This window comes from Macaca mulatta, chromosome 1 (assembly GCF_049350105.2).
Source record: "Macaca mulatta isolate MMU2019108-1 chromosome 1, T2T-MMU8v2.0, whole genome shotgun sequence".
NCBI classification, from domain to species: domain Eukaryota; kingdom Metazoa; phylum Chordata; class Mammalia; order Primates; family Cercopithecidae; genus Macaca; species Macaca mulatta.
In genome coordinates this window covers 2,455,253-2,482,757 of record NC_133406.1, presented here as the reverse complement: position 1 = coordinate 2,482,757, position 27,505 = coordinate 2,455,253, and the positions used below count along the sequence as shown (strand labels likewise).

Below are 27,505 nucleotides of genomic sequence, written 5' to 3'. Positions count from 1 at the left end.
TATTATATATAAAGCTGTATATCTTTGACATATCTGTATATGATACATATATAAGCTCTATCTTATGTATCTCATCTATATCAACCATATATGAGATATATAAATAAGATATATAGATATATAAATGATATATCAAATATATAACATCTTTTATCTGTATCTATATATGATATATATGCAAGCTATATCTTATGTATCTCACATATATCTTAGCTATATCTGAGATACAGAGATAATATATAAATATTATAAGTACACCACCAAAGTTTGGAGACTCTTGCATGTTAGTCCCTCTTCTTTAACGTGATATTGGTTCGGTAAGTACCTGTGGCCTGCCTGGTAAAAATTTTTCTAAATGCACAAAGATGAATGTCAGATATCTTATGAATGTCAGATAATTTATAATGGGGTGGTTATATAGCCCAACATATAAGCCTGAAGAAATGAACTCATAATATTAAAGGAATGCAGCAAATCAAGAGTCTTATTGGTGGGTTCTATGTATTTGCTGTGTAACCTATTTTTCTACATTTGACATATTTGAAAAACATCTCAAGATATTGGAAGTGTTCATTTTGTGGCCTCCTTAAAGTAGCAATTTGGTATTTACAACATATCTGAAAACAGCTGGTTTTTAAAAGTAATATAAAAATGATTATAGTGGTTAAGGGTACAGGCTCTGGAATCAGATTCTAAATTGAATCCTGACTTTGCCACGTAATAGCAGTGTGACCGAGGCCTATGTGTTTCATCTTTCTATTGTTGTTTACTTCTGTAAAAAATGGAAATAATTTTAGAACTACTATATGGGACTTATAAGGATTAAATTATATATATGTAACAAACTTTAAACACTGACACTTACTAAATCTTCAATAATTGTTAAAGAGATGGAGTCTTGCTGTGTTGCCCAGGCTGGTCTCAAACTCCCCGGCTGAAGCAAGCTTCTCACCCCAGCCTCTTGAGTAGCTGACACTACAGGCACACTACTGTGCCCGACTAGTCTCAGCATTTTATTCAGATAATGCAAGCTATTTTGTCAGACATCTTAAAAGAAGGTTCTAATAATTTGCTTTTGCCATTGTATTTTCAAAAATTGACATTTTAAAACAATGTATAGTTTTATGTGTCTATTTAATGAGTCAAGTGTAAGACAGTTTCCGTGAGGATATATAGCTGATACAGGCAGTAAACATGATTTTTGTTTTAAAAGAGTTGGCTATAATCTGAACCAAAGTATTTTCAAGTCTTAGATTCTGTTGGTTGCGGCTTAAAAGTATGATTGCAGTACATTTTTACAACAAAGAGGTATTTAAAACCGAATAAGCACAATTTGGATGTGTTGACTTCTCTTTTGTTTACTTAAGTAGAACTTGTATATATCTGTGCATAAGAGAGGGGCAAGGGAAGAGAGATGACTATCTTTGTACTGCTTGGGTATTCCCACAGTGAGGCTTTGGACCTGTCATTCCCATTTATGTAATGGATTTTGAACTCAAAAGCCCTGTAAATACATAAGCTATCTTGAACCAAGCCCCATTGTGAAAGGCAGGATTGAGGAATATGAAACAAATTATGCTTCCTTTCATTCACTTTATCTGCCCCAAGGTTTTTTGGGGAATGTGAGTCACATAATTTCATTTAATTTCTTCATATTTTTAACAGTGCTCTCTCTTCATAACTGAAAATCTGTATTTGATGTTGTTTTTCCCTTAGAATCATTACCTTCACATTTATTCTTGTTTTTCCTTTTGTATCTTGTACCTTTGTCACATTTTTATCCTTCCTGCATACCTCATAGCATACATTTTCTCTTCTATGGCCTTTCTTTTTGCTAAATGAAGAACTAAATCTTTATGAAATTATATTTTGTATTCTTATTAAAGAAATATTAAAACAATGTGATTTACTTTTGTACTGTACTATTATGTAGAAATTTAGGTATTTAGAGTGATTACTGAAAGGCTGTTTTACTGATTTTAATTACGATACTATTTAACTTTTATGAAGTACCAGGGATATTTTGAATATGGGGAAGTACGAAAAAAAGGAACAGCATGATCTAGTGATTTACATTGTGAATATGGGAAATGAGGAGGTAAAAATTAATTTTAAATAGTATCTATTTCCTTCAACAAGTATTTGCATTTGTTTAATTACAGTAATAATAATATCTATATCCAGGAAATACCTGTAGCACAACTTGTGTTAGCAAAGGAAGAATCTAAAGTGGAGTGATTCACCATGAGCCATATTTGGCTGCTGTGGCACTGCCAAGGCAATGTCATAGACAGCAGCGTTGTCCAATAGAAATATGTGAGACATATATATAATTTTGTTGTCTAGTAACCACATTAAAAATTTTCAAAGGGAGAAATTAATTTTAGTAATAGTTTATTCAGTATATCTAAAGTATTATTTCAACATGTAATCAATATATAGAATTGATGAATTCTTTTATATTGATTTTATTCATACTAAGTCATTGAAATATGGTATGTATTTTATAAATATAGCACATCTTAATTTGGACACAATTTTCATTGGAAATGCTTGAACTACATTTCAATTTCATAAAGTGTACAGGTGAAAAACATTCACATACCCAAGTTATTCCAAACATACTTAAGTTTTTCAGTAACTGAATTCATGTCCATTTAAAAATTTAAATTTGGCCGGGCCCAGTGACTCACGCCTGTAATCCCAGCACTTTGGGAGGCCGAGGTGGGCGGATCATGAGGTCAGGAGATCGAGACCATCTTGGCTAACACGGTGAAACCCCATCTCTACTAAAAATACAAAAAATTAGCCGGGCGTGGTGGTGGCACCTGTAGTCCCAGCTACTCCGGAGGCTGAGGCAGGAGAATGGCGGGAACCCGGGAGGCGGAGCTTGCAATGAGCCGAGATGGCGCCACTCACTCTAGCCTGGGCGACAGAGCGAGACTCCGTCTCAAAAAAATACATAAATGTATTAAAATTTATAAAAATGAAAAATTGAGTCCCTCAGTGTGTGTTCATGTTTCAGATACTCAGTAGCCGTGTGTGGTTAGTGGCTACCATTTTGAATAGCATAGGTGTAGAATAGAGCTAACAGTTGAAGATGTCAGCTAAGGAGCCCTGAGTCATTATTACTCTATTTGGAGACACAGTCTTGCTCTGTTGCCCAGGTTAGAGTGCAGTGGTGAGATCATAGCTTGCTACATCCCAGGCTCAAGTGATCTTCCCCCTTCAGCCACGTAGCCGGGACTGTAGGCATGCACCACCACACCTGGCTAATTTTTATTTTTAGTGGAGACGTGGGGGTCTCACTGTGTTGCCCAGGCTGGTCTTGAACAAATGAGCTCAGACGATCCACCTGCCTCGGCCTCCCAAAGTGCTAGAATTACAGATGAGCCACCGTGCCTGGCCTAGCATACATTATTACATTGAAATTATGAGAACGACATTTTAAATGAAGTTTGTATCTAAATTCCAAATGATCTGCATTATTTTCAGAAAACAGTTTGGAGATCATCGCTACCCTCTGTGGTCCTCACTCGGGGGTCCTCAGGCTGAGATACTATTAATTCCTAGAAACTGCCTTCTGGCATACTGCTGTGGTCGACACTCATCAGTGGGATATGAAATCCACCTAGTGGATCTTGAACAGCATTTTTTAAACATATGAAATCGTATTGAATGGAATAAAGAGCGTATCAGTGATTCACCTGTGTTAAGTTTTAGCTGCATAAACGTGTGTATTTTGTGGGTTCAGGAGCTCAGTGAAAAATGAATTTTTTATTGTGTGTCACAACGGTTTTCACCGCCATCCCTCTGAGGCATACTTTTGATTGCTGTTGTACTGAATATTGCCTCAGGGTATGTTTGTTTAAACAAAGAGTGTTAATCAGAGAAGAAAAGTATAGATTTAGCAATGAGATGTAAGTGGTATTGGAACCTATCTAATGAGTAAAGAGGTAAAAATAAATGTAAAGTGGTATGGAATGTCAGTGATAAACAGAATCATATGGATGTGGTCACTTTGTTTTTTGAGACAGGGTCTTGCTGTGTCACCCAGGCTGGAGTGCAGTGGTGAGATCTTGGCTCATTGCAACCTCTGCCTCCCAGGTTCAAGCTAGTCTCCTGCCTCAGCCTCCCAAGTACCCAGGATTACAGATGCCCACCACCATGCCCAGCTAATTTTTTTTTTTTTTTTTTTTTTGAGACAGAGTCTCACGCTGTTGCCCAGGCTGGAGTGCAGTGGCGCGATCTCGGCTCACTGCAAGCTCCGCCTCCCGGGTTCCCGCCATTCTGCTGCCTCAGCCTCCTGAGTAGCTGGGACTACAGGCGCCCGCCACCGCGCCCGGCTAATTTTTTTTTGTATTTTTAGTAGAGACGGGGTTTCACTGTGGTCTCGATCTCCTGACCTTGTGATCCGCCCGCCTCGGCCTCCCAAAGTGCTGGGATTACAGGCTTGAGCCACCGCGCCCGGCCTGTATTTTTTTTAAGTAGAGACGAGGTTTCACTTTGTTGGCCAGGCTGGTCTCCAACTCCTGACCTCAAGCAATGCGCTTGCCTCGGCCTCCCAAATCACCAGGATTACAGGCATGAGCCATCACACATGGCCTTGGACGTGGTCACTTTCTTCCTCAGTTCTGAATTGGCTGGGAATAGACAAATTTGAACTTGGTGTTAATAAACTGCGTTATTAGTTTGGTGACTATATTCCTCTAAATGTTGGTTTGGCTATAAATCAAATTTAAATTTGGGCTTGAATCTTTATTCTTCAGAAGGATCTTGGCTTCAAAAGTAAAAGTAGAGTATTTATCTGATTTGTATGAAATACAGAAAAATGGCACCCATAGTCTTAAAGCATTTCAATGTAATACTACATATTTCACTGTGTATTCCCATAAATTATTTTTAAAAATTTTAGTAACACCTAATGTTTAATCTCTTTGGACATCCATTAAGATGTGTAAAAAATGAAGTCAAATCCTATCCAGAATTGAGATATGCTTTTGGTAAAATGGAGATTTTTTTTTTTCTTAGCCTGTTACTTTAAATTGTTCATTTATTTAATGTTCTTCCTTAAAGTTTGGGGGTTCTCGTGTTTTGTATAAGCCTCACTTTAATATGGTTGTTTGAAATTCTTAAGCTGTAGAGAGGCAATGCATCAAATGATTTTTATACAGTGTACATGTTTGGAATGCTTTCTTGCCACAAGAGTCTGGAAACTTGGGCAGCACTCGCTGTTGTGCTTTTAAAAGACAAAATATGCCACAATCAGTGCTGTAGCAGTGATTGTAGCATATCACTGTTTCTTTTGTGAGAATTTGTATAGACTTAGGGATTACTACAAAATAGCTTTACTGTTTAGATACAGCAGATAAGTTTGAATGCAGTCTCAACTAATAATCCTCAGGTCCCACGCACTATTAGCACACATTTTAAAATACTGTGTATTAACTGGGCGTCTTTCTCCTTGTAAATTTTCTCTTGCCCAAGTGCTTTGTAGTGAGATACTAGGTATACCAGAAGATCAGCCTGTTGAAATGCTATTCCTGTAGCATTAAGGGAGAGGAAAGAGGAAGAGACAAAAATAAACGTTTAATTTATAACTGTTTCTAAAAACAGTAAGACTATACGGATTATAAACCCCATTAGGAAGTTTATCCTATTGCTTAAGTTAAGGCATTTGTATTGAAATGTGTTAGGGATGCAGACAGAAGCCAAATATTGTGCAGTAGGTCCCATTGCCTCTCAGAATAGGGGCAGGAATGCAGATGGGATTCCATGTGTCTGACTTACCCCCGTTCAGAGAGAAACAGTAGAAAATTGTTTCCTTACTCTTTCATGAATCTAGTAAGTACAAGGCCCAGGGCTAAACATTGCAAAGAATGAAAATTATCTATGCCTGGGTTCTAAGTATTCAAATGGCTTAAATCTAGTATGACATATATGCAAAAATACAAAGTGCAGAGCCATATTTGGGAAGGACTGAATGACAACAGTGCTGTTGTACATTATGTGTTGGTCTTTGTGATGGAGAAATCAGGGAAGGCAAACTAGGGTAAGTGACTTTTGAGCCAGACCTTGATGCATTGCTAGGAATCCCTTTCCTTTCCCTTTCCTTTCCCTTCCCTTCCCTTCCCTTCTCTTCCCTCCTCTCCCTCCCCTCCCCTCCCCTCCCTTCCCTTCCCCCTCCCCCTCCTTCCTTCCTTCCTTCCTTCCTTCCTTCCTTCCTTCCTTCCTTCCTTCCTTTTCCTTTCATTTCCTTTCCTTTCCCTTTCTCTCTCTCCTTCCTTTCCTTTCCTCTTTTCTTTCTTCCTTTCTTTTCTTCTTTTCTTTCACAAAGTCTCCCTCTGTCACCCAGGCTGGCATGCAATGGTGCAGTCTCAGCTCACTGCAACCTCCACCCCTCAGGTTCAAGCGATTCTTCTGATTCAGCCTCCCTAGTAGCTGGGACTACAGGCGTGCGCCACCACGCCTGGGTAATTTTTGTATTTTTAGTAGAAATGGAGTTTCACCATGTTGGCCAGGGCTGGTCTCGAACTCCTGACCCTCAAGTGATCCACCTGCCTCACATCTCAAAGTGCTCAGGTTACAGGCATGAGCCACTGTGCCTGGCCAGGTATCTTTATTTCTTAAACTACAGCATATTCACACCTTAGAAAGAGCATGAAAGTCAATCTTAGAAAATATTTTATAAAATTATCTTATGAGTTAAATTATGTCATCACAAGAGTTGCAGGCAAAATGTCTTGAGGCCCACAGAAATGGATATGTACCGTACTGGTAATAGCGACTTTACTTAAATGGTATATCCCCCCTGCACACACCCACTTAAGAAAGTTTCCGACGGAAGTTGAGCTACGTAGGAAGTGAGGTACTGTGTGGTAATGGCGACTTTACTTAAATGGTATATCCCCCTGCACCCACTCGCTTAAGAAAGTTTCCGACGGAAGTTGAGCTACGTAGGAAGTGAGGTACTGTGTGGTAATGGCGACTTTACTTAAATGGTATATCCCCCCTGCACCCACCCGCTTAAGAAAGTTTCCGACGGAAGTTGAGCTACGTAGGAAGTGAGGTACTGTGTGGTAATGGCGACTTTACTTAAATGGTATATCCCCCCTGCACCCACCCGCTTAAGAAAGTTTCCGACGGAAGTTGAGCTACGTAGGAAGTGAGGTACTGTGTGGATCTAGTACTTCGCAGGGAAAGAGAAGCCCTTCCAGGAACGTGAACTTGTTGGTCGTTAGATTTGTGTCCTCTGCTGTAGGGTAGATCCCTAATTGGGGCATACCATAGCTGGAATGAAATATAAGTTATTGTCTCCCTATTGTCCATATCAGGATTATAACTGGTCTAAATTCCATTTCTAAACTTACTAGCTGAGGGACTCGATGAGATACAAGTCTTGGCTTCTTATCAGTAAAATGGCACTAAAATTACCTGTCTGCTAAGGTCATTGCAAGAATTGAATAGGAGTGTTAGGCTAAATAGTTTAAGTCAGGGCTTGGCACATGACACTCAACAAAGCTGTAAATATGCTCTGTAACTTCATACTTCCCAAAGAGTCTTTCGATTTTTTTGGTTTTTAGTTTTTCTTAAAGAGACAGGGTCTTGCTATGTTACCCAGGCTGATCTTGAACTCCTGGCCTCAGGCAGTCCTCCGGCCTCAGTCTCCCAAAGTGCTGGAATAACAGACATGAGCCACCAAGTCCAGCCACAGCAAGAAGTCTTAATGACTAATTTCTAAGTTTCTTAGTCGTCTGAAACAGAGTGCTCAGAATGGATATTAAACACTCCAGGGGCCGGGCGCGGTGGCTCAAGCCTGTAATCCCAGCACTTTGGGAGGCCGAGACGGGCGGATCACGAGGTCAGGAGATCGAGACCATCCTGGCTGACACGGTGAAACCCCGTCTCTACTAAAAAATACAAAAAACTAGCCGGGCGAGGTGGCGGGCGCCTGTAATCCCAGCTACTCGGGAGGCTGAGGCAGGAGAATGGCGTGAACCCGGGAGGCGGAGCTTGCAGTGAGCTGAGATCCGGCCACTGCACTCCAGCCTGGGCGACAGAGCGAGACTCCATCTCAAAAAAAAAAAAAAAACACTCCAGGAACTGAATGAGATCTCGCTGTCATAAATTCATCCTTCAGCCTTCTGCAGTGATGCTGCTTAGCATCGGTCTGTTGTTAGGAACCTCATCATTTCTGGGATGTCTGGAAAAGCTGTTACTGAAGCTGCGGTAAGGCTAAGGCCTCAGTCAAGTAAACCTATCAGTGCTTTCTATCAACCTGTGAGATTTGGGAAGTAATAACTTTTATTGAGCTTTTACTGTGGGCCAAATACTCCACTAAATGCTTTACCAGCAGCGTTGACTAAGCTTCAAAAATGACTCCTTGAGGTAGGTGTTACAGTTCTTCAGTTTTACAGATGAGAAAAGTGAGGCTTGTGGATGCTAAGTAACTTTACTAAAGTTGCAAAAACAGCTTGTTAAATGGCAGAGTCAAACTTGAACCCAGGTCTGCCTGCACTCTTACCCATGATGCTGTACCTCCTGGGATCCGATGTCAGGAGGAACTAGTTTCAGGTCCAGTTCCACTTCTTGCCAGGAATATGATCTTAAGTTATTTTGCCTCTTTGAGTTTCAGATTTTTCATCTAAAACCCTGTGAATACCCATGATGTAGGCTTGCTTTGAGTACTAGAAAGAAGGTATAAGGTATGAGGTTCCTGGCATAGTTTCTGTTTTGTTTTGTCTTTTGAGACAGGGTCTGGCTCTGTTGTCCAGGCTGGAGTGCAGTGGCACAATCATGGCTCACTGCACCCTCTACCTCCTGAGCTCAATTGATCCTGCCACCTCAGCCTTCTGAGTAGCTGGGACTGCGGGTGCACATTACCACATCCGACTAATTTATAAAAATGTATATATAGAGAGACAGGGTCTCACACTGTTGCCCACGCTGGTCCCAAACTTCTGGACTCAAATTATCCTCCAACCTTGGCCTCCCAAAGTGTTGGAATTATAGGTGTAAACCACTGTACCTGGTCCCTGGCACAGTTTCTGTTTCATGATAGAGCCTCAGCAAGACGTGACTGTTACCGTTTTGGGCTCTCTATACAATGCTTTCTAGTTCCACCATCCCCCGTGGCCTGTGACCTCCAGGTCTCTTGAAGGTAAAAGTAAAAGCTTATGCTTTCAATTGCAGATATGTGTTAGAATACCTCTTAATTACATAAATGGGAAAACAGCTGAGGATGTTACCAGTTTCACAGATCAGTAGAGATATGTAGTATATATTTTGAGGAAAATAATACCAGCCAGATTTAGATATTTTAGTGTCCGAGTTGCAAAATATGCTGAAAATATATGATGGTGTAACAGGACGAGCTGCAGACAAAACTCCTCCGACACCAGATTAAAGAAGGGAGAGGCTTCATTTGGCCGGGAGCGTCAGCAGACTCGCGTCTTAAGAGCCGAGCTCCCTGAAAAAGAAATTCTTGGCCCATTTAAGGGCTTGCAGCTCTAAGGGGTCCATGTGAAAGGGTCGTGATGGATCGAGCAAGCGTGGGGAACGTGACTGGGGGGGCTACATGCATCAGCTAACAGAACAGAAAGTTTTGCAGGGCTTCCTCGTACAATGTCTGGAATTTACAGATAACACAAGTAGTTTAGGTCAGGGGTTAATATTATTTTTTTAGCCACCAGGGTCGAGTGGGGGTGCCAAGGCCGTCTGGCTATTTATCGTCTGTTTCTTTCTAACTTTTTGCTTTCTCCCTTTTCTCCTGTCTTCTAAACTAGGCAAAAGTGGGGGAAAGGAGGGTAGCAGGAGAAGCGGTGGTCTCCTTCCTTAATGATATAGGGAGAATATTTTATTTTGTACTTCTCATGTTTTTAAAGACTGTACTTTATATACATGTTTCTAAAGATTAAGCGTTTCTACTCATTAAGTTGAAGAATCTTTAGAAGTCCTCTCACTGAGGTTTTTTTCCAGAATTACTGGAATATTTCTTTTATACCTATCATTTTTCTTAAAATGTAATATACTTTTAGATAATAAGAGGAGATAAAAGATGACTGATAAAGGGCTTGCAGTCTGTTTTGTTAATTTTAAAAATATTATTGGTATTCTTCAAGCAGATTTAGCTTTTCTTCTAGTTCTCCACTAAGAGTAGCCTAGAGTTAACCATGGCCTTTTTTTTTTTTTTGTAAGTGTTCAAAAGGATTTTGATGACAACTCTAAGGTACCTTCCAGGGCTTATTTTTAGGAAATAAAAGAGATAATGATAGTATAAATATATGCTACCCAAACTTCCCCTCACATACTTTTTTCTAGGTTTTTTTTTTAGAAAAAAATCTGTAAACATTTTCATTTCCAAATATTGCTGCTGTTTAGCCAGGGAAGAACTTATACAAGTAGCTTTCAGTTGTCTGCTAAGTGTCCAGAGATCAACATAAGAGACCAGTTTCAGCACGTAACCTATTTAACTAGTCATTTCATTAAGGCAGCGGTCCCAACCTGATGCACATTAGACTCACCTAGAGGACTTCAAAAATAGCGGTGCCTAGGTTCCATCCTCAGCGATTCCAATGGAATGGTGTAGAACAGAATTTGGGCATCCTCTCAGGTGGTTATCTTGAGGAACCAGGGTTGACTCCTATGGTATTCACGTGAGAACCAGCTGAGTTTGGGGTTGGGTTGGATATGTTGAAAGGGAATGAACTTAAGTCATTTCCTTCTCTTCCCTATTTACAGTGAAACAACCTAAGAGGAGGGGAAAATCAGAGATCACTGAGAATCTGCAAAGGTTAGAAAATGAAGTAGCTCTTTTCTTTTTGTCATTGTAGACATGGAAGGTCTTTAATATAACTTTAAATGGTTCAGCAAAGGATGCTCTAATGGATGACAGCGATACTCCTACATATAATCTGCAAATAGAACCACAAGATGGATGTCATCCTGGTGACAGCGTGGAAAGGAGTGTGACCTGCCTGCCTTCTGCATCAGATGAAAATGAAAATCAGCTTGATGGGGACGGGCCTGAGCATCTGACCAGCAGCGACAGTGCAATGGGAAAGCCCCAAGTGTCTGAGCAGGACAGTCTCAATAATAATGAAAGCTGCATATTGAGCTGCGAGGTGGCCGCAGGTGAGGACTCAGAAAACACCCTTTGTGAAGGCTCCAGAGACGAACAGGCCTTCTTGGGAAAGGACAAAAAAATACCTGGAAAAAGAAGTCCAAGAAGCAAAAAAGGGACTGCTAAGAAGATACCACCAGGTATTTTTTAAAATAGTATTTATTCTCTTCTTTAATTAATTAAAAATGAACCTCCTTCCCCTCCCATACCGTCTTTACTGTCCTGCATCTTGCTTCTTTCTTAAGCTATTCTGGAGCTAGTTCCACCATAGCACAAGTAGATCCAACTGAGTGATATTCCGTGCGTGTGATACGTCTCCACACTGTTCCACTGTATGGGTGTAACACAATTTTTTAAATCACTTCCTTATGGCCCTTCCCAATCTTTTACTATCATAAACAGTGCTAAGGCCGGGTGCGGTGGCTCACACCTGTAATTACACTTTGGGAGGCTGAGGTGGGCGGATTACCTGAGGTTGGGGATTCAAGACCAGCCTGGCTGACATGGTGAAACCCCATCTCTACTAAAAATACAAAAAATTAGCTGGATGCAGTGGCGGGCGCCTGTAATCCCAGCTACTCTGGAGGCTGAGGCAGGAGAATCGCTTGAACCTGGGAGGCAGAGGTTGCGGTGAGCCGAGATCGTGCCACTGCTCTCCAGCCTGGCTACAGAGTGAGACTTCGTCTCAAAAAAAAAAAAAAAACAGTGCTGAAATTGACATCCTTTGTATATGTTTTCACATTAGGTACTTTAAATATATGCAGCCTCCTCCTTTATAAGTTAGACCATTTTCTACCAATATCAACTTTAAAAATTGCCTTCTGTCGTTCCTGTGGCTTTGACCTCTAACCTGTGAGTTTAGATGCTAGTATGACCTCTTCATAGATCTTTCCATCTCATTCAGCAGGTAAATAAAGTACATGAACATATATTAATATACAATTTAATATGTAGTGTTGAATAAGACATCTGTTCTAATTATCTGTATCACTTTGGTTAAAAAGTAATTCAGAGTATTTCTCATTTGTGTATGCAGTTTGGCAGTTGAAGTTTAGAGCTATGGAATTTTTGGCCTGAATCACAGGGCCCCCTTGGGAAAAGGCAGCCTCTGGTTATTTTTGATCAGAAACACGTGAGCCTAGAAAGTTTTGGTATGCCCTAGACTGGATTCCTTAGTGTAGTATCACTTTACGCAAGCCAACAGATTTTACATCAGACTCTAGTGAACTAAGTGGAATGTCTCTTCATCTTCTGTTCTCTTCTTTGGTTAATTAGAAATATATCTGTCTATATCATATTTTTTATTTGTATTTTTAAAATTTGAAGTAAAATACAAAACTTTTCAGTTTCTTTTTTTTTTTTTTTTTTTTTTTTTGAGACGGAGTCTGGCTCTGTAGCCCAGGCTGGAGTGCAGTGGCCGGATCTCAGCTCACTGCAAGCTCCGCCTCCCGGGTTCACGCCATTCTCCTGCCTCAGCCTCCCAAGTAGCTGGGACTACAGGCGCCCGCCACCTCGCCCGGCTATTTTTTTTGTATTTTTTAGTAGAGACGGGGTTTCACCGTGTTAGCCAGGATGGTCTCGATCTCCTGACCTCGTGATCCGCCCATCTCGGCCTCCCAAAGTGCTGGGATTACAGGCTTGAGCCACCGCGCCCGGCCAAAACTTTTCAGTTTCTACAAATTAATCCATATTTATTCTATAAGGTAATTTGAAAACTTTTTAATATAATTCATAATCTGGCTTTCTGGTTAATGTAACTGATAATTTGGCTTTTCATGTCCCTGTATCCTTTTCTTAGGAGACTTAAAATAATTTGTAACCAGGGATATGAAAGCTTTTTTTTTTTTTTTGAGGCGAGCCACGCTCTCACCCAGTACGGAGTGCAGTGGCGTGATCTCGGCTCACTGCAACCTCCGCCTCCCGGATTCAAGCAATTATCCTGCCTCGGATGATTATCCTGCCTCAACCTCTTGAGTAGCTGGGATTGCAGGCGTGCACCACCACGCCCCGCTTATTTTTTTTGTATTTTTAATAGAGACAGGGTTTCACCATGTTGGCCAGGCTGGTCTCAAACTCCTGACCTAGTGATCCGCCCACCTCTGCCTCCTAAAGTGCTGGGATTAAAGGCGTGAGCCACCACGCCCCGCGAAAGCATTTCTTAAGAGATCTAATAAGCAGAGGATATTTATAGTACTATGTATATATGAATCATTCTATAACTATCATTCAAGGGCAAATTCACCAGGCCTGTCAATCCGATTTTGTGGTTTTCTTTTCTTTTTTTTTTTTTTTTTTTTTTGAGACGGAGTCTCGCTCTGTCGCCCAGGCTGGAGTGCAGTGGCGCGATCTCGGCTCACTGCAAGCTCCGCCTCCCGGGTTCACGCCATTCTCCTGCCTCAGCCTCCTGAGTAGCTGGGACTACAGGCGTCCGCCACCGCGCCCGGCTAATTTTTTGTATTTTTAGTAGAGACGGGGTTTCACCGTGGTCTCGATCTCCTGACCTTGTGATCCGCCCGCCTCGGCCTCCCAAAGTGCTGAGATTACAGGCGTGAGCCACCGCGCCCGGCTGTGGTTTTATTTTCAAGACAGCGTTTCATTCTGTCACCCAAGCTGAAGTACAGTGGCATGACCGTGGCTCTCTGCAGCCTTGACCTCCCAGGCACAAGAGAGTCTCCCACTGCAGCCTCTGGTAGCTGGGACAACAGGCGTGTGCCACCATGCCTGATGAATTTTTCTTTTATTTTTATTTCTGTAGATAAAGGATCTCTCACTGTTGCCCAAGCTGATCTTAAATTCCTGGCCTCAAGCAATCCTCCTGCCTAGGCCTCCCAAAGTGTTGGGATTATAGGCATCTTATGATGTAAGAACTGATGCTTAGTTGCATATCTATGAGTCAGTCATAGCTTTAAGATTATGAGTCCTTTTACTCCTCCCTTCCATGACCTTTATTCCACTTTCCTTAGGTGTGATTATATTATTATTATTTTTATTTTAGAGACAGGATCATGCTACCTTGCCCAGGTTAGTTTCAAACTCCTGGGCTCAAGTGATCCTTTAATCTCAGCTTCTTGAATACCTGGGACTACAGGTGTACACCACTGGGCCTAGCTTATAATTTAAAGTTATTTAGTATTTAGAATACTGTGACTCACTATCTGCTAATGCATTTGAAACATATGATTTATAAAATCTAGGGATAGTCTTTATACAGCTTGCTTTAAACATCATTTTCTATATCTTATATAAAGTGAGTTTAAGAGAGTGAGAAACGCCAGACCTGGTGGCTCACACCTGTAATCCCAGCACTTTAGGAGGCTGACAGGGCGGATCACTTGCAGGAGTGACCAGCCTGGCCAACATGGCGAAACCCCATCTCTAAAAAAATACAAAAATTAGCTGGGCCTGGTGGCATGCACCTGTAGTCCCAGCTACTCAGCAGGCTGAGGTGAGAGAATGGTTTGAGCCTGAGAGGCGGAGGTTGCAGTGAGCCAAGATCCTGCCACTGCACTCCAGTCTAGGCGACAGCACCAGACCTTGTCTCAAAGGAGTAAGAAGACAGAATCAGGAGTTATAAAACCCACGTACAGATCTTACGATTTTAGGTCACTTGGTGAGACTGAAGCAGTCTCTACTTCGTTGTTTTCATCTGTATAATGATGATGTTCATCTACCTAAATCTATGAAATTCCTTCTTAAGCTGTGAGTTTCTTAGATTTCATAGTAGAGGTGGTATACTCTATACTTAAAATTTGGTGATTCGCCTCTAGTGCATCTATAGGGTTTTTATGTTTTAGAGATACATTTTTGTTTGTCTTTTAAGTTTTGTTGATAAATTAAAAGAAAGGAGACTGCTGTCTGCCCGGGCTGGCCGTGGACGAGGCAGGACTGAGTGTCCTGGGGTGAGTTAGCAGGGCATGGGTGTTTGAGATGGGGGGCCCTTAATTTGAAACTGAATAGGATTATTTTGGGTGTGGAATTAATCCTTTCTAGATGTGGAAGAGACCTAGAATGGGAAGAAGCTTTAGTATTGCCTGGAAAGCTTCCCTCAGAGTTTAGTTGCTGGGACCCCATCCTGAGAACTCGCTTCAGCCTGTCCTCTCTCAGTACGTATCCGTCACCTGGTCTAAGTAGTGTTGTCTCCCTGTGACTTCTCTAGTCAGTCTATTTCTCTCCATCTTCACTGCCACAGTTCAGCATCATCTTCAGCCAGAGTACTGCAAAAGCCCCTAAATTTGTTTCCCATCTTGCTTCCATCCTCCATGTCAAAAATAAAGCAAAGAGTTTACACATAGGAGTTTAGACAAGGACGTGTTTACTCTGTTTTTTCGGTTAAATTCTTAGATCCTAAGTAAATAAAGTTTCAAAATTTTCAGACGAGTACTTTTCTAATAATTGAATAGCTTCTCAAATGTGAAATGACATGTAAAACATGACATTCAGTTGCAAACCGGAAATGCAGTTTTTTGTAGGTAGGTGCTCTTGTAACACTTTTTAGACAATATAAAATATAAAAATAAAGAAAAGACAAAAAAATAGAAAATGTAAAATAAAGTAAATTTATTCACTCTTATGCTCCCTTACCTGGTTTAATTTGTAGTAATTTTTCAGTTACTACTGTCCAAAGGCTAGTACTGGAAAAAAAATGATAGTGCAGGAGTCTTGTTACTGAAAGTCGTGTTACTATTAGGAGACATGTCACTATTTATGGGTTTGCTGGAGGCAGTATTTGTGTCAGTGGCGAAAACCTTGATCTTAGCCTCGGGGAAGTCCACTTGTCATTATATAATGAGCTTTTTTTTTTTCCTTAAGAGAATTGAATCCCCTTGATATGGTTAATGAAGCACGGTTTCAAGCTGTGTTACAACAAGTTTTCACTGTCGGGCGGTCGCATTGGCTCATGCCTGTAATCGTAGCACTTTCAGAAGCCACTGCGGGAGGACTGCTTGAGCCAAGGAGTTTGCTACCAGCCTGGGCAACACAGGGAGCCCTCATCTCTACAAAAAGTATAATTAGCTAGGCATGGAGGCACGCACCTGTAGTCCCAGCTACTTGGGAGGCTGAGGTGGGAGGATCACAGCAACACTGCACCCCAGCTTGGGAGACAGAGAGAGATCCTGTCTCAAAAAAGAAAAAGAAAAAATTTTTCACTGTAGTTAAATTGGCGAAGCTTTAGGTAAATATTATCCTAAAAACTAATGGCCATTATTTATTTATTACTATTTTTCACATTACTTCTTACCTGGGGGAGAAAAACAATGGAACTTAATGTTTGGTTTTTTTTTAACAGCTTTATTAAGATGTAATTCATTTACATACAATTCAGCTACTTAAAATATGCAATTCACTGATTTTTGGTCTACTCACAGGGATGTGTAACCATCAGTAGTCAATTTTCGCATGTGTTTTTCACCACACAAAGGAGCCCTTACATATTAGCACCCACTTCTTACTTCCACTTAGACATCACAACCCGAGGCAACCATTAATCTACTTCCTTTTTCTATAGATTTGTCTACTCTGAACATTGCATATCGGTGGAATCATGCAATAGATGGCCTTTGACTGGCTTCTTTTTTTTTTTTTTTTTTTTTTTTTTTTTTTTTTTGAGACGGAGTCTTGCTCTGTAGCCCGGGCTGGAGTGCAGTGGCCGGATCTCAGCTCACTGCAAGCTCCGCCTCCCGGGTTTACGCCATTCTCCTGCCTCAGCCTCCCGAGTAGCTGGGACTACAGGCGCCCGCCACCTCGCCCGGCTAGTTTTTTTGTATTTTTAGTAGAGACCGGGTTTCATCATGTTAGCCAGGATGGTCTCGATCTCCTGACCTTGTGATCCGCCCGTCTCGGCCTCCCAAAGTGGTGGGATTACAGGCTTGAGCCACCGCGCCCGGCCTTGACTGGCTTCTTTCACTTAACATGTTTTCATGGTTGACCCATTTTGTAGCATGTATCAGGACTTTGTTCCTTCTTGTGGTCAAGGAACATTATGTTGCATGGATAGACCGTATTTCATTTAGACATCAGCTGAGGGATGTTTGGGTTGTTTCCGTTTTTGACTGTTCTCCTGTGAACGCTGGCATACAAGTTTTCATAGAGACATATGTTTCCATTTCCCTTCGTTATATATTCTAGGAGTAGAATTGCTGGATCATATGGTCACTTTATGCCAAACAGTTTTCCAAAGCAACTGCACCATTTTACGGTCCTGCCAGCACTGTATGAGGGTTACAGTTTCTCTACATCTTCACCAATACTTGTTAATATCTATTTGATTGTCTCCATGTAGTTTTAAAAAAATTGTAATTCATATACCATAAACTTCACCTTTTTAAAGGGTAAATTTAGTGGTTTTAATATATTCACAAAGTTGTACAATCTAATTCCAGAACATTTGATCCTCCAGGAAGAAATCATGTACCCATTAGCAGTCACTCCTCATTCTTCCCTTCCCCAACCCCTGGCAACCACTGTCCCGTAAATGTTATATATTTGCATGAGACAAGTTTAGATTATGTGTTTTATGGTTGTCATAACAACGTTAGATGTTTACTCAGTACCAGTCACCATAGTATCGAAGCATTTGACAAAACAGTTCAGCAAATGGCGGGAAGCCAGAAATAGGCAGCACATGGAAACTGGGAAGGGAAGACCTTTCTCAGTTGACCTGACACTGTCAGTGCCCTGACTTGTTTCTCGGGAGGCCTTCACAGTGTGGCCAGCTGAAGGATGACAGGGAGGCCAGAACCTTAGGAAGGATCTTAGAGCCTTAGAAAGCCTGCAGTCAGGCTGGTGTAGTGAGAACAAAGACTTTGGATTTGAATCTTGGTTACTTGAGTCTTGGTTCTGCCTGTTTTTACCTGTATGATCTTAGAAAAGGAACTCATTTCCCTGAACCTCTTTTTCTCATCTGTAAGGAAGGCTGATCCTACATGTCTTGCAGGATTGTCCTTAGAATGAACCGCTCTGTATGTAAACCTCTTTATAAAGCACCCAGCATAAAATAGGTTCTTCTATGTGGTGGCAGTTGTGTTTATGTGTGTCACAAGATGATATTTATTTACTTATTTATTTAAGGCAGGGTTTTATTCTGTTACCTAGGCTGGAGTACAGTGGCGTAATCATGGCTCAAAAACATCCTCGAGGCCGGGCGCGGTGGCTCAAGCCTGTAATCCCAGCACTTTGGGAGGCCGAGATGGGCGGATCACGAGGTCAGGAGATCGAGACCATCCTGGCTAACACGGTGAAACCCCGTCTCTACTAAAAGATACAAAAAATTAGCCGGGCGAGGTGGCGGCGCCTGTAGTCCCAGCTACTTGGAGGCTGAGGCAGGAGAATGGCGTGAACCCGGGAGGCGGAGCTTGCAGTGAGCTGAGATCTGGCCACTGCACTCCAGCCTGGACGACAGAGCGAGACTCTGTCTCAAAAAAAAAAAACAAAACAAAACAAAAAACATCCTCGAGTTCCCAGGCTCAGGTGATTCTCCCACCTCAGCCTCCCCAGTAGCTGAGACTACAAGCGCATGCCACTACGCTCAACTAATCTTTTTTTTTTCTTTTCTTTTCTGTTTTTTTTTTTTTTTTTTGTAGAGACGGGCTTTCGCCATGTTGCCCAGGCTGGTCCTGAATTCCTAGGCTCAAGCCACCCACCAGCTGTGGCCTCCTGAAGTGCTAGGATTAGAGGCATGAGCCACTACACCAGCCACACAAGATGATTTTTGAGTGGCATGAGTGGGAGCACCATTAACCAAAATTAAGAAATTAATTTGATTTGACTTTAAGTCCATTTGCCTCTTTTGTCAGTACTTTTTTTATTTCCTAGGAGCTTTTTAATACTGTCTCTTCAGGCGTACCTATCCCTGCCCCACTCCCCTAATATACATTCCTAAAAATATATTTTCAGTTCCATACTGGTTTAATGTCAGATGCAACAGGCTTTTTGGGATGTTAACTGATATCTAAAGTAATAACTAGTAATGCCATAAAATAGGAATCCCCAAAGGCCTATTTGCATTTTTATGTATTGACTTCAGCTATAGTAGAACATTGATAACTGGCCTGTAAGTCAGCTTTATGGAGTCAGTTGGGTAATATCTGTACTGGCCAGAGCTGAGATCCCTGGGATTGGTGGGGACTGTGGTGAACAGGAGTCTACATCATGCCCTACCTGAGTGCATTCAAATTTTTAAAATGTAAGTGCCTGACTGAGCCCCTGTAAGAGGAACCGCAGGGGCTAGGGTTGATGTTTTGTGATTGTAACCCATTCTACTCAGTAGGTAGATGAATGGACAGTTTAACTCCCTTACAGACTACACACCGTACTTTCAGAATTCAGGAGTCCTGGTTCACCTTATTTCTGCTCCCAGTAGATGTTCCACCTCTTTTAAATTAACGTTTCTTTGGACAGTGACATGCAGAAACAGCCTCTCATTTTACTCTCCCTTCATTAAGGGACTGATCGATGAAGGCAGGTCCTGTCTTTTCTGAAGCTCAGCGAGTAAGAATAGAATAAAGAGTTCCTGATTTATACGGAGTCAAATAATTTCACAATCGGGAGAGACTTCAAGGTCGCTAGCCAAAACTGTCTTAGGAAAAAAAAAAAAGGCCCAATATTAAAAGTGTATTCGTTTTCTATTGCTACCGGACCAAGTTACCACAAATTTAGTGGCTTTAAACACACACGACACAAATGTATTATCTTATAGTTCTGTAGATCAAGAATCTGACATGGTTCTTACTGGGCTCACATGAAGTTGTTAGCAGGACTGCGTGTCCCTCTCGGGACGTTCCCTGGGAGAGTCTGTTTCCTTGCCTTTTCCGGATTCTAGAGGCTTCCCACATTCCCCAGCTTCTGTTACCCTTCCTCCGTCTTCAAGGCCAGCAGTGGCTTTGAAGTGAGCCCAAGTCCTCACATTGCATCACTTTGACCAGGTGACGCTTCAGCCTCTCTCTTCCACGTTTAAGGTCCCTTGTGATTACACCGGGTCCTCCCAGATATTGCAGGATAATCTCCCCTTTTCCAGATGAGCTAGGCTGGGCACAGTGGCTCACACCTTTGACCTTTGGGAGGTCAAAGCGGGGAATATATTTACAAGTTCTGGGTATGGGGGCAGGGACGTCTTTGGGAGCTGTTGTTCTGCCTGCCGCAAAAAGATTTTAATTAATATAGACTGGATGTAACACTACATAACAGAATAATTCTCCTGACATTGCTTTGTAGACCCGTATAGGATTACTTAGTCAGCAGCTATTCATTGAGCATTATATGCTGGGCACTATAAAACTGCAGGTGCACCTCCCCTTCAGTTTTGTGTGCTCAAGTGAGGGAGCCACGTAACTAACATGCGCAGTCTAGCAAGATGGGAGTCATAAGTAAGCACATGGTCGTGGAGGTAACCTGTCCTGGAGAGTTAGAGAAGGTTGTCAGGAGGAGTTGGTATCTAAGCTGAGTTAGGACAAATAGGTGCTAGTGAAGTAAAAGCAATGGGGACGAAGAGGAGAGGAAGGACGTCAGCGATGGCAGGCGCACCGTGGACTAGAGCTCACAAGACAAGAAGAGAGTATCCTACGTTTCAGCACCTGCCAATATTCCTGCTTGAGCAGAATAAAAGGAAAGAGTGGATCAAGGGGAAAGAGTAGAGAGTAGAGCGATAAGCCGGGCGCGGTGGCTGAAGCCTGTAATCCCAGCACTTTGGGAGGCCGAGACGGGCGGATCACGAGGTCAGGAGATTGAGACCATCCTGGCTAATACGGTGAAACCCCGTCTCTACTAAAAAATACAAAAAAAAAAAAAAAAAAACTAGCCGGGCGAGGTGGCGGCGCCTGTAGTCCCAGCTACTCGGGAGGCTGAGGCAGGAGAATGGCATAAACCCGGAGGCGGAGCTTGCAGTGAGCTGAGATCCGGCCACTGCACTCCAGCCTGGGTGACAGAGCAAGACTCCGTCTCAAAAAAAAAAAAAAAAAAAGAGAGTAGAGCGATAAAGAGATGGAGGCTTAGAAGATTAGCAAAGTCCAGCTTATAAATGGTTTTTAACATTACCAGTTTGGGCCTTAACAACAGGTTTGAATAAGAGAATGACATGCTATGAATTGCATTTTTTAGAAGATTCCTCGGTCTGCAGTGTGGAGAATTGGTTGGAGCAGTGCGAGATTAGAAACAATACACAGTTAAGGGACTTTTACAATAATCTCTGCAAGAGATGCTGGTGATCTCTAATGAGTAGCTGTACAGCTGGAGAGAAGTCAGTGAATTCAGAGTTACTAAGGAGGTGGAATTAACAGGACTGGATCATTAATTAGATATGAAAAAAAGAGTCCAGGATAATCTAATTCCCAGTTATCTGGTTTAAGCACCAGGATGCTTGATGATGCCATTTATTGATTTATTGAGCATAGGAATACAGGGAGAGAAAGAGCAAGTTTGGAGAGAAGAGAGTAGAAGACAGTGTTGTGCTTTTGGATCAGGTGTCTGGGGTCTCCTCGACGTCTAAGTAGACATGTTAAACAAGCTTCTGGCCTAGAGTCAGGCCCGTGATGTTGGCTAGAGATGCAGACTTGGGAGAGAGCTGCTAGAGAGGGCCTCAAAAGTGACCTCCTCTAACCTCTTAGATTCTATGGATGAGGAAGTTAAAGGTTTAACTGAGAGAATACGTTGTTCATTTTTGCAGGAGAGAGAATTCGAATTAGGATGTGAATCTCAGGCTCCTAATAAGCTAGAATGTGTGTGTGTGTGTGTGTGTGTGTGTGTGTGTGTGTGTGTGTGTGCGCGCGCGCGCGTGCGCACGCGCGCGCGCAGGACTCTGTGTTTTCAGCTGAGTCCTACTTCTCCCACTAAACAATGAGACACCAGCCACGGTGGCTCACACCTGTAATCCCAGCACTTTGGGAGGCCGAGGCAGGAGGACTGCTTGAGTCAAGGAGTTCAAGACCAGCCTGGGCAACACAGTGGGACCTGGTCTTTACAAAAAATAAAAAAATTAGCCGGCATGGTGGCATACATCTGTAGTCCCAGCTACTCAAGAGACTGAGGCAGGAGAATCACTTGAGCCTGGGAGGTCAAGGCCGTAGTGAGCCGTGATCACGCCACTACACTCCACCCTGTGACAGAATGAGACTCTGTCTCAAAAAATTAAAAAACATACAAAACAATGAGGTTCTGTTGGTGGGGTAAAAATGATAATGAGCCACCAACTGTTACTGATTTTTTCTATTGTGGAAATATTTGCCAAGCATTAGGAATACAGTAAGGACAAAGCAGATCTGCGCTTCCCCTCCCAGACCCCTGGTGGAGTCCAGTGGGAAGGCAGGTATTAAATTAACGACCTGGCACAGTGGCTCACGCCTGGAATCCTAGCACTTTGGGAGGCTGAGGTGGGTAAATCACCTGAGGTCAGGAGTTCGAGACCAGCCTGACCAACATAGAGAAACCCCGTCTCTACTAAAAATACAAAATTAGCCGGGCGTGGTGGCGCATGCCTGTAATCCCAGCTACTCAGGAGGCTGAGGCGGGAGAATCACTTCAACCTGGGAGACGGAGGTTGCAGTGAGCCGAGATCATGCCATTGCACTCCAGCCTGAGCAAGAGCGAAACTCCATCTCAAAAACAAAATAAAATAATAAATTTAATACAATTATTGCAAGGATGTATAGTCTGCTTGCTTCTAGAACTGATGCATGTTCACTGTGTGTGGAATGGAATGGAGAGAGCAGTTTGGAAGATGGTAGGAGATGGGTTTTGAAGTATTACCTCTTGGGTATTCTGAATGCTAATGAGAGAAAACCCTTTAGTGGAAAGCCTAGTTAAGGGTTGAGAGTTGGGAGTAACATACCACCTACTTATAAGAGGACCCTAAACTGATGGTTAGAAGGATAGAAATGCATTCCCAGCTGTTATGTAGCTCTTTCCGATAGACTGCACCGTTTCCAGGAGTGTTGGGAAAGTACAAACGTCAGAGAAAGGAACAACAGAATATACTAAAAAAGCAGAAAATCAAAGAATTATGCATGGTCTGCATATTAGCTTTCTCTTGCAGCATAACAAAACTCAGCAGCTGAAAGCAGCAAACATGTATCATCTCATGGTTTTTGTAGGTCAGAATCTGTGTGGCTTAGCTTGGCGCTTCTCACTTAAATCTCTTATGAGGTTGCAGTCAAGGGTTGGCCAGGGCTATAGTCATCTCAAGGTTTGATAGAGGTTGGATAATCTGCTTCCAAGGTCACATGGTTCTTGGCAGGCCTCAGACCCCTGCCATGTGGCCTACTCCACAGGGCTGCCTTACACCATGACAGCTGGCTTCCTCCAGGGCTAGCAGTCAGAGAGAGAGAGAGAGAGCACTCAACCTGGGAGTCATACCTTTTTAATGACCTAATTTTGGAAGTGATATTCCATCACTTCTGCATATTCCTTTCATTAAAAGCAGGTTACTGGGTCAAACTTGTGCTTACAGTAGGGGGTTGTATAAGGGCACAAATACCAAGAGGCAGGGATCACAGGGGCCCATCTTAAAGGAGGTCTGCTGCAGTCTGCCAGGAGAAAGTCGATGCCTCAGATTGTGGCAAGAGCCCCGTGAGAATATGTAATGGCAATTCTATTCACAGTTCCTTTTTTCCTCTGAACACCTTTCCTGAGATTGCGGGTGGAACCCAGGATATATGATGGTACAGACAGCCCAGTTAGATAGTTTTCTTTTTGTCTATTTTTTTAAATCATTTTAGTCATGCTGTTAAAATGCAACATCTCTGCAGAGAAAAGGTGAAAAAGAAGAGAATTACAATCAATCAGACCTTTCAAATTCTGTCCAAAAAAACAGCATTCTCTAAGTCTCAGTAATGAGTTAGGTATTTTTTAAGTAATGTGATATTTTATGTGCAGAAAAATTAAGAAATTAAAATTAAGAAATTTACCTCCAGATGCATGTATTTATGCAGTGACATACATATTAACCTAGACAAATGAAGACTTTGTAAAAGTTTTTAGATATAAGAATATTTTATAGGCTATATTTTAAAATATGGTTTTTTAAATTGATTTTATAGGACTCAGATTAGTGGAAGCTTAATGGAAACGTAACCTTAGGTGGGAGTTTACTGACTCTTGGCTTCTCAGTTTTTTACTGTGAAAGTCAAACTTCCCAATGTTTAATAGTTTTTTAAATAGTCACCTTTTGTTTTTCTATTTACTCCTTTTGTTTTTAGTGGATCACGATCCCTACAAAGAGTGACTGTTTTATCTTCATTTGTTTAAAATAATAGTTTCTAGGCATCACTGATAGGGTCAGAACTACAATTGATTAAGAGATTTTTTGTTGACTTGTTTTTTAAACGAAGTTGTATGCACCTGCCTCTTAATTTGTAAAAGGCACACAAGTGAACATTTGAAAATGTCACACAAGTGAAAAGCAGGCAGAGGTTATATGCATGCAATAGAGCACTATTTGGCAATGAAAATGAATGAAATCCTAATACATGCTGTAACACAGATGCATGTTGAAAAGGTGCTACGTGAAAGAAGCTGTACGTGTGAAATGTCCAGAACCGTCAAATCTACACGGACAGGAAGTAGATTAGTTGGCTGCATAGGGCTAGGGAGGCGGAGGGGGCGGGGTGACAGCTGAAGAATGTGAGATTTCTCTTTCGGGTAATAAACGTTCCAAAATGTAACAATGGTGATGGTCGTGCAACACAACATATTAAAGTAAAGCCCCTGAATTATGTATTATGAGAATTATATCTCAGTAAAGCTGTTAAAAGAAAAAAAGGCCGGGCGCGGTGGCTCACACTGTAATCCCAGCACTTTGGGAGGCCTAGGCAGGTGGATCACTTGAGGTTAGGAGTTCAAGACCAGCCTGGAAACGTGGTGAAACCCCATGTCTACTGAAAACACAAAAATTAGCTGAGGATGGTGGCGCGTGCCTGTACCATTATAGGCGTGAGCCACCCCGCCCGGCTACTGGAGAGGCTGAGGCAGGAGAATTGCTTGAACCTGGGAGGCAGAGGTTGCAGTGAGCTGAGATCACACCATTGCACTCCAGCCTGGGCCAAGAAGCAAGACTCCATCTCAAAAAAAAATAAAAAATAAAGGCAAGGCTTGGTGGTAGTTGGTTTGGTGATATGCAGAAATGGTATAGTTATTTGTCTCCACAAAATTTAAAAATTACTAGTGTAATGGAAATTGATGTAACAATTTTCTATAAACTATAATAAAATGCCATTAAATGTGTTTCTCTGTGCCTTTCTTTTGACCTGTTGAAAGTTCAGAGTTAACCCCTGGGCTTCTAATGCTTCCGTTCTTACATGATTTCATTAATTGCAAAGAGAATCTCTGATGTCAGTAGCTTTTAGAGAATTACAGAATATTAAAGGAGGGGGCTTTTAAGGAAAATTTCACTGTTTGGTTTGCTTTGGCTATTACTTTCCCCCTTCTCCCACAAACATATATTTATTATTATTATTATTATTATTATTATTTTGAGATGGACTCTTGCTCTGTTGCCCAGACTGGAGTGCAATGACACGATCTCCACTCACTGCAACCTCCGCCTCCTGGGTTCAAGTGATTCTCTTGCCTCAGCCTCCTGAGTAGCTGGGATTACGGGCATACACCACCATGCCTGGCTAATTTTTTGTATTTTTAGTAGAGACGGGGTTTTACCATATTGGCCAGGTTGGTCTCGGACTCCTGACCTCGTGATCCGCCCGCCTCGGCCTTCCAAAGTGCTGGGATTACAGGTGTGAGCCACCGCGCCCGTACCATTATTTTTGTTTTGAATTTAAATACGTGCCTTTATGTTTGTTAGAGAAACAAAATATGTGTATTTTCAGGCATACAGGAAAATCATATACTTCTAGTAAGAAAATCATGTGCTCTCTTATAAGGTCATGTAAATTTTGAGAATTTTTTTATTATAGAGAACCAAGGAATATTTTCTCTTTGATAGTTGATGAATTCAGTGTGCTTGGAATGAACAGGGAAAATACGGTAAAATTTAACCATTTTGATGTTAGCAAAAGTCAGTGTACTTCCAATGGATAAACAATGTATTTAATCGGATTTGAAAAATCCAAATACGGTGCTTGAGTTGTTTGTGGACCTGGATAAGTCGTTTTGAGGATTTGGCTAGGCATGGTGACTCACACCAGCATTTTGGGAGGCCAAAATAAAGAGTGGCTTGAGTCCATGAGTTAAAGAACAGCCTGGGCCGGGTGCGGTGGCTCATGCCTGCAAGGCTCTAACATGGGCTGGAACCCCGGAGCGCACTAGAAGACGGCCCAAGGCCGTGTGGAGCAACACGGCTGTTTTAATGAGCACGTGGGTGCAGACGGACTGAGGCCTAAAATGGCGTCAGCCCCACGTGAGGATGGGGCCGGAGTTTTACAGTCTCCTGTAAACAGGAAGTGTCCCTGTCTGATGTAACTGCTACGTGGTACCCGGATGGCCTCTCTCCATCCTCTGGGATAGGTGTCTTCCGGCCAGCCCTCTTCCTGCTTCCGCTGTCTCACTGAGGCACGCTGCTGGCGGAAGTGGCCTTGCGCCTCGGGACGGGGCCTGAGAAGGGAGGAGTTACTCATCCCCCCAAGCTTTCAGGCCCCGCGGAGAATCGTTCATTCCTGTCTGTCTTCTATAGAAGAGGGAAGAGGGACGACTTTCTCAATAACTACTTAAGGCATAACATAGGGGGTGGCGTGGGCACCTCGGAAACAAAAGAGAAAACTTAATTTTGGGGATTCTTGAGAGACAAGTTGGCATCCACCGTGCCGTTGTAGCAGGAGCATCGTCTGGATTGTCTGGTGGTTTACTGTGGTTTCAACAAGAGCTTTAATGGCTTTATCACTGGGATAACACAGGGGAGAAACAGGAGGACCCCAGTGGTGAAGATGTCCGTCCCTACCAGCGTTTTACATTCTCCTAAATTAGAGAACCACCCCCTAGAAGGTTTTCCGAGTCCCATCCCTTCCAGGTTTGGACTGGTCCATGGGCTACTTTTCCGATGTTTGAGGCGATTTCTAGAACCACTTTTCCGTTATCGTCTATATTAAGACAGCAATTGGAGATATTAAACTTACCACAGACTCCACCCTCTTCTGCTAGTAAGTGTCTAGTGCCAGCCTGTGTTGATAAATTGCCGCACGCATTTGGTTTTATTGTTGCGCGAGCATTTCCAGGGCTGAGGCGGTTTGGTTGGTGATGGTCTCTAGAGCAGCCTGTGGTCTGATTATTCTATTTAGCATGTATATGGGATGACCCTGTGAACCATCCTCCGCCCAGGTGGCAGGACTGTAATATTCGATGATCCATTGCGGAGGCCACTCGTCCTCTTGCCATCTTTGGCTTCCTCCTACCTTTAAGGACTGTTTTTCTCTGGTTATCATACACAGGGACTCTGAGGGTGTTGCC

General features: G+C 42.3%; 1 protein-coding gene across 7 annotated transcripts in view; it reads left to right on the top strand.

Annotated features, from left to right (window-relative positions):
• The window catches only part of CNST (consortin, connexin sorting protein), a 116,152-nt gene that overhangs the window by 26,957 nt on the left and 61,690 nt on the right, over positions 1-27,505 (top strand). For all 7 annotated transcript variants that reach the window (XR_013415896.1, XR_013415898.1, XM_077998007.1 and 4 more), the window contains one exon: positions 10,833-11,262. Coding sequence is in view for 5 of the 7 variants with exons in the window: in XM_077998007.1 (XP_077854133.1) it covers positions 10,884-11,262 (379 nt within the window). In the remaining 2 variants the exon portion in view is untranslated. The remainder of the gene's footprint in view (positions 1-10,832; positions 11,263-27,505) is intronic.